Source organism: Dromaius novaehollandiae, chromosome 9, assembly GCF_036370855.1.
Source record: "Dromaius novaehollandiae isolate bDroNov1 chromosome 9, bDroNov1.hap1, whole genome shotgun sequence".
In the NCBI taxonomy this organism is placed as follows: Eukaryota; Metazoa; Chordata; class Aves; order Casuariiformes; family Dromaiidae; genus Dromaius; species Dromaius novaehollandiae.
This window is the reverse complement of record NC_088106.1, coordinates 32,535,923-32,553,865: the sequence shown is the minus strand read 5'-3', so window position 1 is coordinate 32,553,865 and position 17,943 is coordinate 32,535,923. Positions and strand designations below refer to the sequence as shown.

Sequence of the window (17,943 nt, the reverse complement as noted above, 5' to 3'; positions counted from 1 at the left end):
TCCTTCTGTAACCAGTGTCTTCCCCTGACCTCAACCAGAAGGTCTTTATCCACGGATACAAAGCACAGAACTTTTTTGCGCACATGACAGGTTCATTTAGTCCAGTCCCTAGAAAAGAGACCCAGAGTGCTCAATTTACTAGAATGCCATTAACCGAGATCAGCACTGTAACCACGTTGCAATTGCACACCAGGGCCTCTCCCACCCGTGGTCCTCACGGCACTGGGAGGATCACAACTGCCACCAGAACGAAACATCAGCAGCCCAGTACCCCAGCGAAGGTCTTGCAGGTACACGTGTTTCAAAAAGGTGAAAAAAAGTGACTCTTTCCCCACCCCCCACTTCCCTATCTAGCTCTCCGCAGGGACTGACCGCCGTCTAACGAATTTGTCTCCTCATACTGAGAGCACGGATGGGGGGAAGGAAGAAGAATGCTGTGAAAATGCTGGCTAATTCCTTTGCTTTGAAGGCATCCATCTGCAGCTTATCATCGGACAGCCTGCCAGCCGCAGCTGGCTGGGGCTGCCACAGGGTAAAGGGCTGGCGCTTGGGTAGAGGGACCTCGTGGTTTGCTCCATACAGGAACGAAGCTCAGAAGCAGAGAGCGCAAATGCAGGTCTCCAGGATGCTTGGGAAAGGCAGCTTGTACTGCCACCTCCTATCCTGGTCTGACAAGGCCTCATGCAGCTGAAATACAAATGGCTGTTATAAGAGACTGGCTGTATTTACAGCACTGCCTGTTAATCAGTGAGGTATCCTGCAGCTCAGAGACTGCAGCTGGGCGACATCCTGCACGGACAGCACAGCCCCCAGAAAGTCCATCTGGGAGGGTCTTGCTGCTTTAAAAGAAAAAAATGAAAAAAAAAAGAAGAAAAGAAAGTACCTATATGGCAGTAAAGTCACCCAAAGATGCTACATGGGATTTACCAGTTGCACGAGGCTAAAAGGCAGCCAGGAACGCTGCCTGTAATCAGGATGCTTGAACTGAAGAGCAGCCTGAGCAGGCTCCTGCTGAGGCTGTCACTAAATCCTCCCTGTCTAACGCATCCAGCCTTTATCATCTTTATCCTGACAACATTTTAGCTTTTCCAGAAGGGCTGAGAAATGACTGCTGCCCGTGTATTACGCTAGCTCAAAAAAAACCAACCCAAAGCAAGCTGTGACCATGTGATTTGAGAACAGTAAAGCCCAGCAATCCCTCTTCCTTGAGGCTGCAAATGGATCTACTACGGAAGTTATAAAACCATCGCTTTGCCTCGGGGGGGGGGGGGGGGGGCAGGCTCTTCATGTGACATCCTCTTGCATTCTGCAACATTCTTCCTTTTGCACAGGTAGGTGGCAAGTGAAGAGCAGGAAGACAGAGGCAGGAAGAAGAAAGCCCAGCATGGCTCCAAGGCTCTGGAGCCCCACGTACTGGCCAAACCATTTTGCACCCTGCAGCATTCCTCCCCCCCCCCCCCCCCCCCCCCCCGCTTCTTTTTTCCCTTTTCTTTTTAATCTCTCCAAGGAGTGAGCATAGGGCAGGGAGTCACCAAAGGGAAAGCTAAGCTGCTTGGCTAGCACCAGGGTGGACCCCAGCCTGTCCTTCACCTGTAATTCCAGCTGGCACAGACCCTCCACTCTCTCCTTGAAGGGTCCACAGGAAGATCTCCAAGCATCCCTCATCCCACTAGCGCACGGGCCAGGCAGAGAGGATCCCACCGAGCAGAGCACCCCCCAGCCTCCGGCCAGCCAAACCCATCGCCCAGGAGGGACACCCTGCTCCCTGGCTTAGCGCCTGGGGCAAGCCCCCCACATTGTCCTGGCCACCGTTCTGGGCAAAGACAAGCAGTCCCGGGGCCTCCAGTGCTGGTTGCCAATGCCTCACTGCGGCCTCCTCTCCAGCCCAGCTCAGGCCCCACCAGGTTTCTGCTCCACTGCAGCCCCCTGCCCCTCTGCAGCTGCCTCCAGCCCAGCTTGGTCCTCCCTACCCTGCTGCAGCCCCCCCCCGCAGTCCCACCAGTGCAGCTCGGTTCCCACTACCCTACTGCAGTCCCCTGCCCTGCTGCAGCCCCCCAGCCCAGCTTGGTTCCCCCACCCTAGTGAAGCCCCCAGCCCTGTTGCAGCCCCCCAGTTCCCCTGCAGCCCCCCAGCCCGGCTCAGTCACCCTGCCCTGCTGCAGCCCCCAGCCCAGCTCAGTCCCCCTGCCCCATTGCAGCCCCCAGCCCAGCTCAGTCCCCCTACCCCATTGCAGCCCCCCAGCCCAGCTCAGTCCCCCTGCCCCATTGCAGCCCCCCAGCCTGGCTCAGTCCCCCTGCCCCATTGCAGCCCCCTGCCCCACTGCAGCCCCTCAGTCCCCCTACCCCATTGTCGCCCCCTAGCCCGGCTCTGTTCCCCTGCCCCACTGCAGCCCCGCAGCCCCCCTACCCCATTGCAGTCCCCTGCCCTGCTGCAGCCCCACAGCCCCCCTGCCCCATTGCAGCTCCCTGCCCTGCTGCAGCCCCACAGCCCCCCTATCCCACTGCTGCCCCCTGCCCCGCTGCAGCCCCCAGCCCCACTGCAGCCCCACAGCCTCCCTGCCCCATTGCAGCCCCCAGCCCTGCTGCAGCCCCACAGCCTCCCTGCCCCATTGCAGCCCCCTAGCCCGGCTCTGTTCCCCTGCCCCACTGCAGCCCCCCAGCCCCTGCCGCTGCGCCGGGCCCCGCCCGCACTCACCGCTCTGCTCCCCCAGGAAGACCAGCTTGAATTTCCGCAGGGGGGTCCCCAGCTCCCCGCCGGCGGACATGGTGCCGGGTCGGGTCGGGCCGGCCCGCTCCAGCCACCGCCACCGCCCCCGGCCCTGCGGCTCGGCCCGCGGGGGGGCGGAGGGGGGCCGCGCCTGCGCGGGGGGCCGCTGCCGCCGCTGCTGCCCGCCCCTGCCGCCGCCGCCCGCCCCCAGCGACCGCGGCGCCGCGCTGCGCTGCCCCGCCCCGGCGGGAGGCTCGGCCGGGCGCTGCGGTGCCCTGGCGCTCGCCCCGCTGCGGGCGCTGGGTCCTCGCTGCGCGCGGGCAGCGGCGCTGCAGGCAGGCAGGCAGGCTCTGCAGCTCCCCTTGGGCCGCGTGCTCGGCAGACCCTGCGTACGGCGTAGGGGGCATCGGGTGGGCCCGCGTACAGCCCACCCGTGTAAATCCGTGCTGGCCCCTCGGCAGGGTTTGCGCAGGCAGCGAGGTACGTGGCCAGGCAGGGGCATGGCTGCAACGCGGCGGTGTCGCAGCTCGGCCGGGGCCAGAGGCTCAGCTGAACAGCAGCTCCCAAGGGCCGAAGGGGCAAGCCCTTTCTGTCGATTTTTCCAGCTCTTGCCAGATAGCCTTGAATGCAGCTAGCTAACCTCCTACAAGTGGGGGGAAGGCACTCCCCATCTTTCACGTTTAATCTGCGCGGCACAGTTCGTCCAAGCAGCAAGTGAAGAGGCCGTCTGGAAACAGCCCACACCCTGAACCTTCTGCCTCAGCAGGCCCATCTCAGCCCTGTCCCATCCGAAGCCCCTGTGGGCAGCACGTGTGCCCCGAGTGACCCTGGGGTGCTCAGTGAGGGCAGCTCCAGGCTCTGCACAGGTGAAATAGGGCTTTGCAAACCAGCCTTGATGGAAGGTGTCACAGGACGACCAACTATCTTTACAGTCCTGGACCGCGAGGGTTTCGTGTGGTACCAGAGGGGAGGAGAGGGAGAAGGAGATTTACTGCGTGACTCCACAGCTTATTTTAAAGATCTAAATTTACTACACAAGTTACAACAGTACAAAGCAACAATTCTTATCAACAGAAACTTAGTTCAATTAGAATACTTATTTTCCAGTGCTAACTGATCTCGCCCACACATTGCCTGAGCAGCCAATGTACACTCAGTCTCAGGGAGGTAACTGCCGGAGGGCATCCCCATCCCGAGGGGATCCACAAGTTGGCAGACCCACTGTCACTCAGAAAGAGCCAAAGACAGCCTCCAGGGCTAACCTGTTTATACCCTTTAGGGGAAGGTGGAGGTGGAGTTGCTAGGCCAGGTGCCGGTCTCTTCGCGCAGTCGCAGTCCCTAGCTCTTGGCTACTGCAGGGTTCAACTCCACTCCATCGTTGTTACAATGATCACATCCACAGTTATGAGGTGGGGGGCAGCCGAACACCCCCAAGGGCAGGCTAGCTGCCTTGAGCACTCTTCAGCACTGGAGAAAGGAGCCTGAGGGACTGCGAATGACTGCTTCACTCTTGCAGGGGTGGTCTCAAGGAGAGATCCCATAGCTCGGGTGAGAAGGAGTTAATTCCAGTCTGCAATGATTAACACTGCCCCAGCAGTGAAAGCAGGTGTTATCTCTCATGGTCCTGATGAGGAGGCGATAGTCCAGACCACCCTAATTAACACTGTTCTGGCAGTGAGAGGAGGCTTTGTTTCTCAAGGTCCTGGTGTGCAAGCAGGCCTTATTTCAAAGCTTTGACAGCCTCCTGATGCCCAAGCAGTCCTTATCTCAACGCCTTGACATCCTCTTGAAGTGTGAAGCACAGAAATACAGACTGCTTGTAACTGGCACCAGATTGGGGGGAAGGGGGGTGGAGCTGGGAGCATCCCCCCACAGAAGGGAAGCTCTGGGGTCCCCATGTTGGAGGGCTCTGTGCACTGCAGGTGCTGGGAACATCACCCCCATCCTCCAAGCACTGCTCCAGGCACGTGCAGACACCTTACGGCAGTGTGCAGGTGGCCTTCGGAAGGGCACCAGTGACATCTCGTGGCAGTGACAGTGCAGGTCAAGGTAGGAAGGGTCCAGGCCACCAACCAGGGAGGATAGGGAAAGCTCCTAGTCCCCCTGGCTGGCCGTGGCAGTCACCCAGTCAGACCCAAAGCACCTGTCTCGTGGCCACAGGAGCGTGAAGTGGTGTTAGGTGAGGAAAGGCCATGGTGAGACTTACCCCTGGATTAAAACCTGAAGTTCCAAGTCAGGAAACAACCCAAAGAGATGAGGGAACCAAGTCTGTGTCTTGTCCAAGAGGGAGCAAAGACCCCTGCCTAGCCACATCACACCATGCAGAGCTTGGTGTACTGTGGGGCACCTCCTCACAGCAGCACCCAACCAGCTTGGGTGCCACCTGCCACTGCCTACGGGCAGCCCAGCCAGCTGCTCTGGGGTTTGGAGCCCAGCTGACAAGTTCATTAGGATAAATGGCTCATTAGGCATCAAGAGTCACTGAAACCTGACTCCCACCTTCCGGGAGCCAGCTTTTAAAGCAGGGATCTGCCAGTGAGACACTACATAAAGTGACCCAGCACCCTCCTGACACTCTCCTTCACTTCAGACCTCTGTAGGTGTTTCATGTCACACAGTTAAAATCAATGGCCAGTTTAGAAAGCGGAGTGTACAGGATTGTGTGCTTAACTGCTGATGGGCACAGAGCTGTCATGGCCCCTCTCAGGGCCATGCTTTCTAAGATATGTGCTCTTCTGCATAGATCTGCCTGGAGCTTGGTAGCAAATTGTTGGGTGCTTAAGAACAAATACCTGGGCCAGATTTCTGCCTAGAGGAGCTGAGCTACTCCTTGGTTATTTAAAGGTAATCTGAAAGGTGCTGAGCTCTGCTGAACCTCCTTAGTCCCAGGGTCAGGACAGCAGGAGCTCCATGGTGGAGCTGCAAAGGCCATTGTGAGGAGTACCTCTACTGTCATCCCTTTCCAGAGGTCTCCCGAAGCGCCTGTTGCTCAGAGGGAGACTTTCTTCCATAGAAAAGTCTGCCAAGCACACAGTGCACCAAAGCTGCAATTCTTCGTGTTAGCTGGCAAAGGATAACAGCACCTTCCAGGGTGTAACCATCACGGGAACCTAACCCACGGTGAAAGCGGAAGGAGGTCATGGGGAGATCAGCAAAACACCATGATTGGAAAAGTGATGTTTATTAAAAAACACACAAACAAATATTCTGTAATAAACCACTAATAATAACTTTTTACAATTCATGAACTGTGTCCACAGTGACCTGTGTGGGGGGTACAGGGAGGGAGAGGGAAAGGGACAGTTCCCCAGCGCTTCTCAGACTTCTTCCCTGCTCTTGTCCCAACCAGGCAGACATTGCCTGGCTTGAAACATGCTGAACCAAAGCAGGCTCTTTGCCCTGAGCAGGCACCTCTGTGGAAAAGGGATGAGGCTGGGCTGCAGACCTCTTCCAGCTCCCGCTCCTCTGCCCTTACCCCTTCCTGGAGACCTGTAACAGCTCAAATGTTCCTGCTTGTCTTGCAACACGCCTTCAGCATTTCCCAAGAGGCAGTCATTGCAGCCGGAGGCTGCCCCCTTCCCAAAATGATGGATGAGAATGAATGAGAACCTCCCCCCAGAGAATGTGGGAGGACCCGGTCCTGGCTGTGGCAAGTCCTGAGCTAGCCCTGGCACCCACAACCACCCTGGCAGGTTCCTGCTGGGGTTGGCTACAGAGCTGGCACGAGACAGTGCTTGCATTGTAACATGGGTGAGCTGCTGGCGGGTGGTCGCAGCCCTCCTGAAGAGCCTGGCTGGCAAGTCCCTTCTCGGGAGAACAGAGATGTTTCACTGCGAGCTGGGTAGGTGGGCTGCAGTGCAAGTTGCAGTAGAGGAGTTTGGAGCTTGGCTGCTAATATGAAGTTGCTCCCTTACAAAAAAACATTGACGAAGTACTGGTAGTGGGTACAGGCAGGCTGGGGAGGTGTATTCAGAATCAGTCCTTGGGCAGGCTACACCAGGCCAGCTGCCTTCTCTTGCACATTGTATTCCTTGCTCCTCTTCACTTTCCAGCTGATGAGGACAAGAAGCACAGTGCCTATCACTTTGTATCCAATCTGCAGGCCTAAGTATCTGTCAAGAGAAAAGAGAAGAGCATCATTGCTGTCAGGAGCAACACAGGGCCTTGTCCTGTCTAAAGATGGCATTGCTGCTGTGAGGGAATGGAGCCCAGCTAGCCCCAGCCTGCTCAGCACTGGGTTGAGCTGTGGCCTGTTCCCATTCCAGCTTCAGGTGCTGCTGTGGTGGGACACACTAGGGCAGGATTCTGTGTGTGTCTAGAGCCAGACCTAGAGGTATGCAGGGCCATAGGAACTGAGGGATCTGCTTTTTTATCCTCCAATTTCTACCTTGAAAATAATCCCAAGGGAGCTGGATTTTCTTGGTGATGCAAGATGACTAGTGAACCTGACAAGGACACACACCTCTGCAGGATGAAGCCCCAAGCACCCAAGGCTAGGGGTGCAACTGCCAGGAACTGTCTCTTAGCAAGTCCAGGGGATACTGAGAATGAGTGTGGGGCATAAGCATAGTACATTCACCTTCCTTGGGGTACTTCTGGACCTAGCCAGAGGTTTTTGAGGTTTTTGCAGAAGCACTGCACATGTGCACCGCGTGCAGCGGTGACCCAGTGAAGCAAGCGCGTGTTGGTACCTGTTGCGGAGGAAGTCATTGTTGTAGTAGGCGCAGAACCTGCGTTGGGTACACTGTTTCTGCCAGTAGATGCAGGAAGAGTCAATGAGGGCACCGAACATGGCTGGAGCTGGCAACCAGGCTTCGGAGAGAGAGGCTGGGTCAGGCCATGTGTCATCTGCTGGTGCTACGACCCCCCTTTCTGCCCTGCAGTGTCACATGCTTGTGTGCCTAAATACCTCAACCTGTGGGGTCAAACCCAGCAGCTCTCAAAGCAAGCCTGAATGGTACTCTGTTTTTTGACTTCCCTTTGCCTGCTGTCCCTTCGCCTCCCTGAGAAGGTTCAACATCTCTTGTGTCCCGAATGAACACTGCAGCAAGTTATCCACTGCCTGTTGTTTCTCAGAGACTCTTCAACACCACCAGGGAGAGACCTCAGTTGGTTGCTGGAGCTATGGCAAATCAGAATCTGGCCCTCACTGCCACATCGCAGAGTGTGGCTGTAAATGAGGGTTTGCAGCCTTTTACTGGTATGGGGAAACATAAGGATAAAACCCACACCAGGTTGCACACTGCAGGGACCCACCAAATGGCCCAAGTTAATCATACCAGAAAGGGACAGGAGACTGAGAGCCCTGCTGTCTTTCCTTTGTTTTCCACCTATTTAAGCAGTTGCTGAAAGGTTGTGTGGGAGCTGTAAAGACAGAGACACTCACCTAACACTCTCATTAGTAAGAACTGGACTCCAATAGCAAATGACTTCTCATCTTGATTCACCACCCTGCAGGAGAGAAGTCACAAGAGTTGAGAGCTAGCAGAAAGCCGTGCTTGTCACCGAGAGTGGACAGCTACCATGCATGGCTGTGGCACTGCATTCGAGGTTTTTGGGTTCACTGAGTCTAACAGGAGTCATCAGGTTTAGCTACTTCAAACCACATTTCTCCTCGGTGACTAATAGAAGAGAGCTGGGAAGAGGGGGAGCAGATGCTGAATGATTCTCAGGAGAGTGGGATGAGATCAGAGGTCCTCACTAGAGAGCTCTGCCTGGAAACTAGGGATTTTCAGGGAAAAGTCATGAAGGCAATATGAAGTGCAGGGTTTAGTTTTTAAGAACTATCTTGCTCAGTTTTCTCAGAAAGCCAAACACAAACAGCAGTGTTATTGAAAACTGGAAACACTCCGTTTTGTAGAAAATGTCATCTTAAGTAGCCCGATTCCCAACCAGGAGTGCTGGGGGACAGTGGGCGTCACTGATAGGGGCATTCAAAGTGTGCAAACAAGAGGACTTCCTGCTTTTTACAGACACTCCTTGGCAAGTTTCCTAAGAAAAGAGAAACCTGCAAAATTTGTTCACCTAGTGAAGAAGCCCATCTCCTCGTCAGATATTTATGCAGTCCTTACATATTGCCTGGCGCTCATGGCAATGCTCAGTCACATTTCACATGCCCCACGTTGTGCAGATGTCCTCGCTGCCCCAACTCAATGGCAGGTAATTTACAGCCCCTCTGAATTTGGCCATGTCCAAACTTGGCATATTTACATGTTTGAGAGGCAAGTTCTGCAACTGGTCACATGACAACTTTCCTTGCGACTTCATGGGTTCATAGCATGAAAGTGCTATGGGTTTGGAAACCCAATCTCTGGCCTGGAAGACGAGGGTAAATAGTGGATTGGAAATGAAGAAGAAATCACTTTGGGCTGAGCCTGTTGTGTCCTGAAGCAGGGGGAGGAAGGAGAGCTGGGAGAGGTTTCTTCCTCCCACAACTCCGAAGAAGCTGCTTGGAGACTCCATTAATCCCAGTGCAAGGAGCCCAGCGGATCATGCTTTACATCTGCCTTGTGAAACCCTGGCCTGTTACTCACCGTAAAACCATCATGTAGAGGGGATTGTGGGACAGGCATGCTACCAGCGCAGCAAACGAGATGAGGAATATGGCAGGAAGGAGCATGTGGGAACAGCTGAGGGGACAGGAGCCAGTCTTTGCTGAGGACAGCCCGTTCACAGCAGGGATCAGGGAACAGTTCTTGTAGGTCTGTTGGGAACAGTTGGAAAAACTGTAAAGCTCCTGAAGTCAAGAGTGGGGTTTTCAGGAACACAAGGGGCTATGGAGCTAGCTGGAGGAAAATTGCTTCCTGAACCTGTGGCAGGAGTGAGAGAAGGACAGGGGCAATGTTTTAAGAAATACTGTCAACGAGTGTTTACTGCACACAGGAATTTGGCAACCATAAGGACAGAGACAAATCGAAATCACTGCTCCCGGGCCCTGACTTTGTGCAAGCACAATGAGAGCATCGGTTCCCATTTTAATGGAACAGTTCTGGCTTCCCACTGGGTGACCCAGTGTCCTGCAACATGGTGTGCTGCCGTTTTTCATTTTGCTGAGCAAACTCCTAGGGCATTATAGAAATTCCTCAGTATTGTTGTGATGTTGCACTACACCCAGGCATACGCCCTTATCTAAGTGAGAACTGTCAGCCTGGTGCTCCAAGTCATGAGAAATGGTTGGTGTGAACCTCAGATGATCAGAGGCATTGAAGTTCTTGCTTCACTTGGAAGAACCACTGATGATCTCCCGGTGCTTTATGATTGACTTATTCAGAATATTAAATTACTTGAAGATCTGCATACCAGCAGCACAACGAAGTCTCACTCTCCAGCTGCCCATCTCCCAGCTCTAGCCCTTGACATGCATTCACTCAGTGTCCTGCAGTCTCTATCGCCTAGTAACATCTACCTTGTGCTAGTCAGGCACCACCTAATTCTCCATCCTTTGTGCACACACAGACTCCTGGTTTTGGTAGTGCAATGTGCCCAGTTCATGCTGTCTAACTTCAGATGCAGCATTCTGACATTTCCCAGTTTGCATGTCCTTGCTCACACAGTTTTGAAGGAGTCTGGCTTCCTCCATCAGGCCTTTGAAAGACTCCAGCTCCTCAGATACACCTCCCTACTTGCCAGGTCTAAACTGCTGCACTGTGTTGTTACATTTCACATCTTTCATATTTTACATCATTGCTGTAGCCTCCATTGTCACCAGCAGGAAAGGTGCATTCTGCTTTGCAAACCCCCAGAACTTCAGGAAACACTTTGAATACTGGCTCTTCGAGGCAACTGCATGGACAAGACAGCTCAGCTGTGTGGCCACATCCCGGCCCTGCTACTTACCACATGTTTGGGTGTGGAAGAATTTACAGTGCTGTTCGTGCAGCCAGCAAAACAAGGAGAGATGTACTCCACATTGTTTTCTCCACATACTGGGTGAAAGATGTGTTCAGAGCAGTGGCACCCACTGGGGGACTTAACCTGCTGTTGGGAACTTGATGTACTGCCAAAAGTGAGACAATAAAAAAAGAATTAAAAAATAGGACAGGAGGAAAAAAATCCTTCCCCAGACCTGTTACTAGTTAACCAATTTCCCCATTCCTATTTGAGCTGGGTCACTGCCAGTAGCAGTCTGGCCTTCTGCCAGATCCCAATCCCCTACAGGTACCTCTGCAGTTTACAGTGAACTTAGCAGTAATTATATTATGTCTGCAAATGAGCACTCACAAACTTTTTTTTTTTTTCCTTCCCTCCAGCTGAAAACTAATCAGCAAATGCCTGGAGAAATGCGTCTGGGCCCTATCCAAAACTGCACAAACAGATGTGCAAAAAGCACCAGCTAGAAACGCCATTCAGATGGAAACTGGAAGCAGGCTGGTTTCTGAACAAACCTGATGACAGAGGGAAAGTCAAGAGGACGAAGCTAATTTATCTGTTCTGTCTTGCCTTACTACCTAAGGGAATTCATTTGCTGGAGAAGCACAGTCCGTACTCTACAGGAATCCAGCATCAGGGCCCCATCCTTTGGCGTGATGGGCAAGGGGTAGAGCTCAGGTTCATGCCTCTGCATAGCTAACAGCTACCTGGAGCTCTACATGAAAGATGTTTTCATTTTTATGCACTGCTGCCATTGCAAGGGAAGAGGTTTCCAATGTAATACAGGGTAACAGATGGAGGTGGTCAGGGCAGTCTGGGTAACAAACCGGACTCACGAAGCTTGCAGGCTTTGCAGAAGAATACACAAGAAGAGGGAGAGAGATCTGAAAGCTGTGATTATACGAAGTTGAGAGGAGCTGAGCCCAACTTGCTCAGAGAACTGAGATTTACTGAGCCCCTGATAAAGTCCCTGATGAAATGAAAGGGTCTACTTGGGTGTGATATCCAAGGAGATGACCTCTTTGGTTTCGTCAGGCAGTGCTTTTGTGTTCTCGGTTCCCTTCTAGACAGCACAAGCCAGGGAAGGTGCAAGCACCCCTTAGCATACCTCTTCCTCCTGGCAGTCGCTACAAGCTGTTGCAAGAAAGAGCATGGGCAACTTATTCACAAGTCTTTCTTAAGCAGCCTTGCGCCACTTGCGGACTGACTCTTACCAGGTGGACACCAGCAGCTTTGCAAGCCCAGAAGCTGCTAGAGGTTAGAGGATCCACCTTAAGCTCTCAGAAGCCCCAATGATCCCACACCATATGTTACATAAGTTTGCAGAAAAGGAAATGGGTGAGCTACATCTGTGAGCTAAGGACTCTGGCAACAAATATGGAAGGCATAAAACAAGTGACTGCCTTCTCCCAGCCTCTTCTTTCATGGACATCCCTCTGCCAGCTCCCAGCTATGTCAGCAAAGCCCATCAAGACTGGTGTATCTCAGAGAGGCTGCGACAGGTGGTCAGTCTAACACTGGTGGCAGGAGACAAGTGTTGTATGAAGGTTATGTGGCAGTTCCTGGCTTTCAGACGCAGAGGTTTTGCAAAGGTGATGCCAAAGTGCCTTCTAAAATTTAGCTCAGAAAGAACCATGTCTTGACCTGAGGGATATCCTTGCATTTGAAGTCTTGCTCTAGCATAAAAAGCAGGGATGTCAGTGCCTCACTGGGTATCTTCAGAGCTGAAGCCATTCTCTCCAGACAATGCTTCTGGCTGGGACTGCATCCAGCAGGGCTGCACACTGAGCCCTTTTACTTCCCTGTGATACATGGATGCAGAGAGTGGGGGAAGGAGGAATGTCGTGGTGCTGCTAGGGATCTTACATGTCTCCTGTTCCTCTTCTGCCCTTGGTTTACCTACCCAGACACTGGCAAGCTGTTTTATTACAGCAATTACCAAAATGAAGGGGAAAAAGCACCTGGGAACGTCCTTGTTCATATGCCTTCACATGCCCATGACTTTCACAGCACATTCTGTGCAGATCTCATTGCAAACTATAAACACGCCATCCACTAACTATGAGTTCATTTGCAGAGTTCTGTTGCTTTCCTTTGCTGTGGTTATTTAAGTGGTTTTTAAGTGGGCAAAGGGAGAAGTACATTGACTGCTCTGTCCCTCACCCCTCTGGCATACCCCTGGGACAGGAGGCTTATCACTGTTGAAGGGAAATATTTGTATGAAAGTCCCTTGCTGAAATGTTGGCAGTGCATTGGGAAATGGGTCGAGTATGAGGCACTTGACAACAAGCTTGGGGTGGAGTCTAATGTGGTTTTATCTTAAAAAAGTAAAAAGACTTGATAAGAGCCAAAAGTTTCCACCCAGGTGAGCACAAATGAGACTCCCAGCTGGGATGAAGAGAGCAGGCAACCTGCCCCTGTGTGGAGCTGATTTGGACATGGGCACTGGTACCACACATCAGTGACCTTCCCCCCCTAAAAATCCAGAGCTAGAGTGAAAAATAGACCCTGTTTGCTTGATACAGAAAATCATGGATAAATGCCCTCACCATTAGATCTCCTCCCAGCAGTGGGATTCAGGAGTGAACAGGAAAGTGGCCAGATCTCCTGCCCTTTCTCCTCCATGTGCATATATTTCACCCCCACAGATATTCAGGTCAGAAGTGGTCATTAGATCCTCTGATTTGAACTAAGTTGTGCATGACAGGCCAGAGCTGTTCCAAAGGCTCTGCTGGAGCCCTCACTGTCTAAAAATGCCTACAGAGTGCAGGGGCTGAGATAAGGTGTCTGAAGAGTCTGTTACTGTGGAGCAGAGCACTCGTATTCTGAAGGACTCCTGGCATACCCTCCTCTGAAAGCTGACACCCAGATGGCTAAACAGCCTTCAGAAACTCACTGCATGGTGCCGTGTCCTATCCCAGGGGCTCCTTCCTAACCCCAAACAGCCTAGCTCTGTCAGCTGGGGACAGCCCATAGGAACGAGATCCACAGCTTGCTTCACCTGGTCTCGTGTGCAGGCCGGTGGGACTCTGCCCTATCTGTGCTTTGATGGGACCAAGTTGCATCATGTCCAAGGAAACACTGGGAGCAGAAGTAGCAGGAAAACAGCCTACAGGGTTCTCGTTGATGAGCAGCCAGCACTTCCCACCTGGCCTGCCTGCTTATGTGTGAGCCTTGGAGTCACTGTGGATCACAGGATGGGTTACCCTGATACAGGTGTAGGGGATTCACCAGTTGACAGTGACAGACATCTCTGCAGTAAGTCGAGAGCTGGTGAGAGGAGGAATTAAGAGACAGAAACAACTCAAGTGCCTGTGTTGTTACCTGGAGGGGTAGATTCCATCAATGCGCCCTGTGGAGCAGCCCATGAAGAAGATAGGCAGGCAGATGAGGATGGAGAAGACAAGTACCACCACAGCAAACCGTGGGATGGCCCGGAGGGAGAAGGCAAAGCGTTTCATTACTATTCCTCCTAAGAGCATCCCGAGTGCTGCTGCTGGCAGGTTCACAGCTCCTGCAGAGGAACAGAGGTATTAGCCTGAGGACCTGCCTGCCAAAACCTATCTTCTATCAGGGTGTGGAGGCAGTGGTTTTGTGGCCCTCGTAGTGGCTGGGAGAACTCACAGACCACGCTGTTACTGAAGACAGACCAAAGACAAAGTCAGCTGACACCTACAAGAGGTCTCAGCCTCAGAAGTCTGACTAGAGATGCAGGATCAAGTTTGGTGCATAATCATTGTCTGTTGGTTTGCTTTTGCCAACTTCTTTAAGCACCATTGAGATCCGTACCTGCTTCACCCGTGTAGCAGGGCTGCACATTTCCAGTGAGAGCTGTTTCTGGCCCACAAGTGCAAGCAAACAAATGCAGTCAGTCACCGAGAGGCTGCATGACAGGCATCAGCCTGGCCTCACCCCTGCTGGCATCTCAGGGCAGGAAAAGAAAAGACTCATCAACTGGCTCAGAGTGGTTGCCAGGTCTCACCTGCACCCGTCCCAGATACTGCGCTAGGAAAATGAGTTTCCAGTAACTTCCTCTAGCATGATAAAAAAGCCTAGGAAATATGGGCAGGTGGTTCTCTGTTGATGGATGTATTTTTCACCCTATGGCTGCACCTGTTAGAGTTCAGGTGCATGTGCCTTCATCAGGCCATGCTCACCAATGAGAAAGTTGGCGTAGGAGGATGTGGCACCATACTGCTTCTCCAGAAACTTGTTGAGGAAGGTGGCAAGACCTGCAATGACTGAGGAGAAGCTGCACTGAGCCAGCACTAGGAGGATGAAGAGGGGGTTGAGGAGCAGTCTGAGGAAGATCTTTGGGAATCCTACAAGGAAACAGCAGGAAAATATAATTCAGCCATGTGTTCCTTACATCAGCAATTCATACCATGAAAAAGCCCCTTAGACATAGACTATTCCCAGAAGGCTAATACAGGGAGTGTCTAAGGACATGGGAAAAATGGAGAGAGGGAACCCTGATTTGGACAGGCAGCTGGCAGGACAGTGACCAAAATGCCCTGAGAGACAAGGTGGAGGGCCAATTCTGCCCACCACTCTCCCTCCCACACGCTCCATGATTCCAAATCTACAAGCCTTCAGAGCGTTTAGCAGCCATAGTGCATTTATTTTTTGAAGCTGGGACCGTATTCTTGGATGGCATAAATGAGCAAAAGGGCATGGATTTCAGTGGAGCTATGCTGACTGAGCATGGGGAAGGTCTGATGCCCAACACTGTGGATCATAATGTATTTTCCTTATGGGATAATGTATCACCCCTGCCCCAGCCAGGACAGCCTGGCTTTTCAGCATAGTCAGAGTGACTCCAAACTACTCAGGACCTGCTCTGTTTGCTGTCTAATTAGCTTTCCTTTTCCAGCACAGAGTGCCATGGAGACCTGGCATCATTCATCAAAGCCCAGTGAGAAAGAGAAAAGGGAGGTGACAGCCACAAGATGTGACTGCAGTGCATGGGGAAGGCGGGGATGTCTTTATCTGGAAAGAAGGCATTATGCAGCTAAAAAAATCATTAAGCTGATCCCTCTCATCAGCGACATCCCTATTCAAGCCTGTTTCAGCTGTACATAAACAAATTGGTGTAAGCTGCAACGTAGCGATCTTCTTAAAGCAATGGCTAGTGGCGCCTGCAGCCCCTGACGTTCCCATGCAACAGTGGGCTAAACACTCTGGGTAGCATTTTCCAGGGAACTCATGTCATTTAAGAATCTCAGACTTATTTTCGGAAATGACTCAGGACCCACAGATCTATTGTGTGATGGAGGCTGTGTCTGTCTTCCAGTAGTTCTTAGTAAATGACTGTGTCTGCACAGCGTGTTGTGCTGTGCAGTTAGGGACTGAGCTGCTGGGCAGGGTAAGACCCTGGAGGTCCCCAAGCTGGCTCCAGCGTCTCCACACAATGCAATGGAGACACCTGAAGGCTCTTGACAAGCGCTCTCAGCTTGAAAATGTGCACATGATGGTCTCCACCTGCCCTGGTGTGGCTGGAGGCAGCAGTGTGGGGCACAAAGCCTTCTACGTATGCTATTCCCCCTTGCCATTAAGTGACAGTTCTTTACTTTTTATGAATTCCAGCAAGGAGATTTCTTCAGCCTCTCCCTTCTCCATCTTCCTCAGTATGCCAGACTCTGAATTTGGGTCCTGGGGAGGGAGAGAAGAACAGCCTGCGGTGAGAGGGGAGAACTTAAGTGTGGTTAGTACAGTCCAGGTAAGGAGCTAGGTTAGGGAGAGGTGATATTGCTATTTATCAGAGATGATCTTTTACCTCCTGCCAAGCCTGACAATGTGTTTGAGTTTGCTCAAAGACTCACTGCAACTATTCTATTGAACTCTATTGAGTAGAGCTGAAAGACAAAAACGCTTGTCCCATCCTGAGAGCTTTAAAGAGCTTGGAGAGTTTTCCTCTTCAGAACCCTGACAGAAGTAAATACATCACTTTTTTAATTCTGCAAAAGGTCTGAAAATGAAATTTGGAGGTGGGTCAGCTGAAGCCTATTGTCCTCTGATTGTAATTATGAACTATTTTGGTTTTGATTTCAACCTTAAAAAATGATAATTAAACTACTTCAAACAACAAACTATCTCTGAACCTAAACCATGGGTCTTGGGTTTAAAAATGCTGAAATGGAGCATTTTGAAAATTTTACATTTTTTTTGTTTTAATGGGAAATTTGTCTCTTTTCTTTAGCATTTTTCCAAAGAAAAAGCACATTTTTCAAACACCTCTGTCTGACTTTTTTCCAGCACTTTGCTTTGAGCAGGGGGGTCTCTATGCTGATGACCTTGCTAATGTCAGTGAAGTGTAACCTTGCAGAGGACTGGGCAGTGTGATGTTAAGATACAGCCTTTGCCAGCAGATTGGAGCACAACCAGCGAGGGTACCCCAGAAGGATCTAGTCACCAAGCACAGACCCCAAGAAGCCATCTAGCCATCCCCTCCCAGGTCTACCAAAAACCTTCTCGAAAAATGCTGTCTAATTTTATCTTAGGAGCTTGTAATGCTGGAGCTTACGCAGCTTTGTTCTGCTAGAGGAAATCACACCAGTGCTCAGCTGGCCTGCATGTAAGACAGACTTCCACATGAGCCTTTCAGAGTTTTCCATTCATGTAATGGAAGCTCATCCCATCTGCTTTGTATCTGGCCATACTCTTCAGCTGAGCAGTTTCACGGCCAGGCTGTAAGACATATGGCACTCCTCAGTCTGTCCAGCGCTCTGAACCAACAGCAGCTTCCCCTGCTCTGCTGGTGGATGGCAGTACCAGGATGGACGGACTCGTTCTACCATAGTTTAAGGTCCATGACAGAGTGACTCTCAGCAGGGAGAGGCCAGGGCCAGGCCGGCCACACAGAGCAGAGCCTGCAGGAATTCCACAGGAGGAGAGGGAAAACAGGAAAGGAGGCACAAGAAGGGATGCAGCTAGCAGGAAAGGTGCAAGCTCTGCTTTTTGCCTACAGAGCTGTGGCAGTTCTGGCTTTGACATTTATGGTGAGAGAATGAAGGGCTCTGCCCCTCATCTGCTATAGGAATGGAGCTTTTTTGAAAGATTTTTCCCTTGTGAGTGATTACAAACTCATGTCAGAAAGGTTCCTGTACTCTCTTCCTCCCCCGCATCCATCTTCTCTGGGGGCAGGTATTCCCGCCCAGAGCACAACTCTGGCAAGATGTCTGGCCCTCCAGAGCTTGGGTCTTACCTCTCCTCTGAGCATGTACCGAGGGAAAAAGAAATAAGGAATGGAGGTGACCACCAAGCAGCCTGAGGAGATCAGCAGGCCTAGCCACCAGGCTCCGATCCACCGCTGGTCCTTCGGTGTCAGACTCACTGTGGCTGCAAGACACAAGGACCCATCATGAGAGC

The 17,943-nt window shown here is 52.1% G+C and overlaps 2 protein-coding genes across 4 annotated transcripts in view; both read right to left on the bottom strand.

The window, feature by feature from the left end:
* Positions 1-2,887, bottom strand: part of RAB6B (RAB6B, member RAS oncogene family) — a 29,108-nt gene extending 26,221 nt beyond the window's left edge. The window contains exon 1 of one of the 2 annotated variants that reach the window (XM_064517153.1): positions 2,695-2,887. In XM_064517153.1, the coding sequence (XP_064373223.1) occupies positions 2,695-2,764 (70 nt within the window). In that variant the 5' untranslated portion in view covers positions 2,765-2,887. The remainder of the gene's footprint in view (positions 1-2,694) is intronic. The other variant, XM_064517154.1, reaches the window with a different exon arrangement.
* A 2,984-nt stretch (positions 2,888-5,871) lies between these two features.
* SLCO2A1 (solute carrier organic anion transporter family member 2A1) overlaps positions 5,872-17,943 on the bottom strand; it is a 74,809-nt gene continuing 62,737 nt past the window's right edge. For both annotated transcript variants that reach the window (XM_026110657.2, XM_026110656.2), the window contains 9 exons: positions 17,780-17,913; positions 16,146-16,227; positions 14,733-14,897; positions 13,900-14,089; positions 10,543-10,702; positions 9,240-9,409; positions 8,093-8,157; positions 7,398-7,518; positions 5,872-6,818 (listed from right to left, as the gene is read on the bottom strand). In XM_026110657.2, coding sequence (XP_025966442.2) covers positions 6,698-6,818; positions 7,398-7,518; positions 8,093-8,157; positions 9,240-9,409; positions 10,543-10,702; positions 13,900-14,089; positions 14,733-14,897; positions 16,146-16,227; positions 17,780-17,913 — 1,208 coding nt within the window. In that variant the 3' untranslated portion in view covers positions 5,872-6,697. The remainder of the gene's footprint in view (positions 6,819-7,397; positions 7,519-8,092; positions 8,158-9,239; positions 9,410-10,542; positions 10,703-13,899; positions 14,090-14,732; positions 14,898-16,145; positions 16,228-17,779; positions 17,914-17,943) is intronic.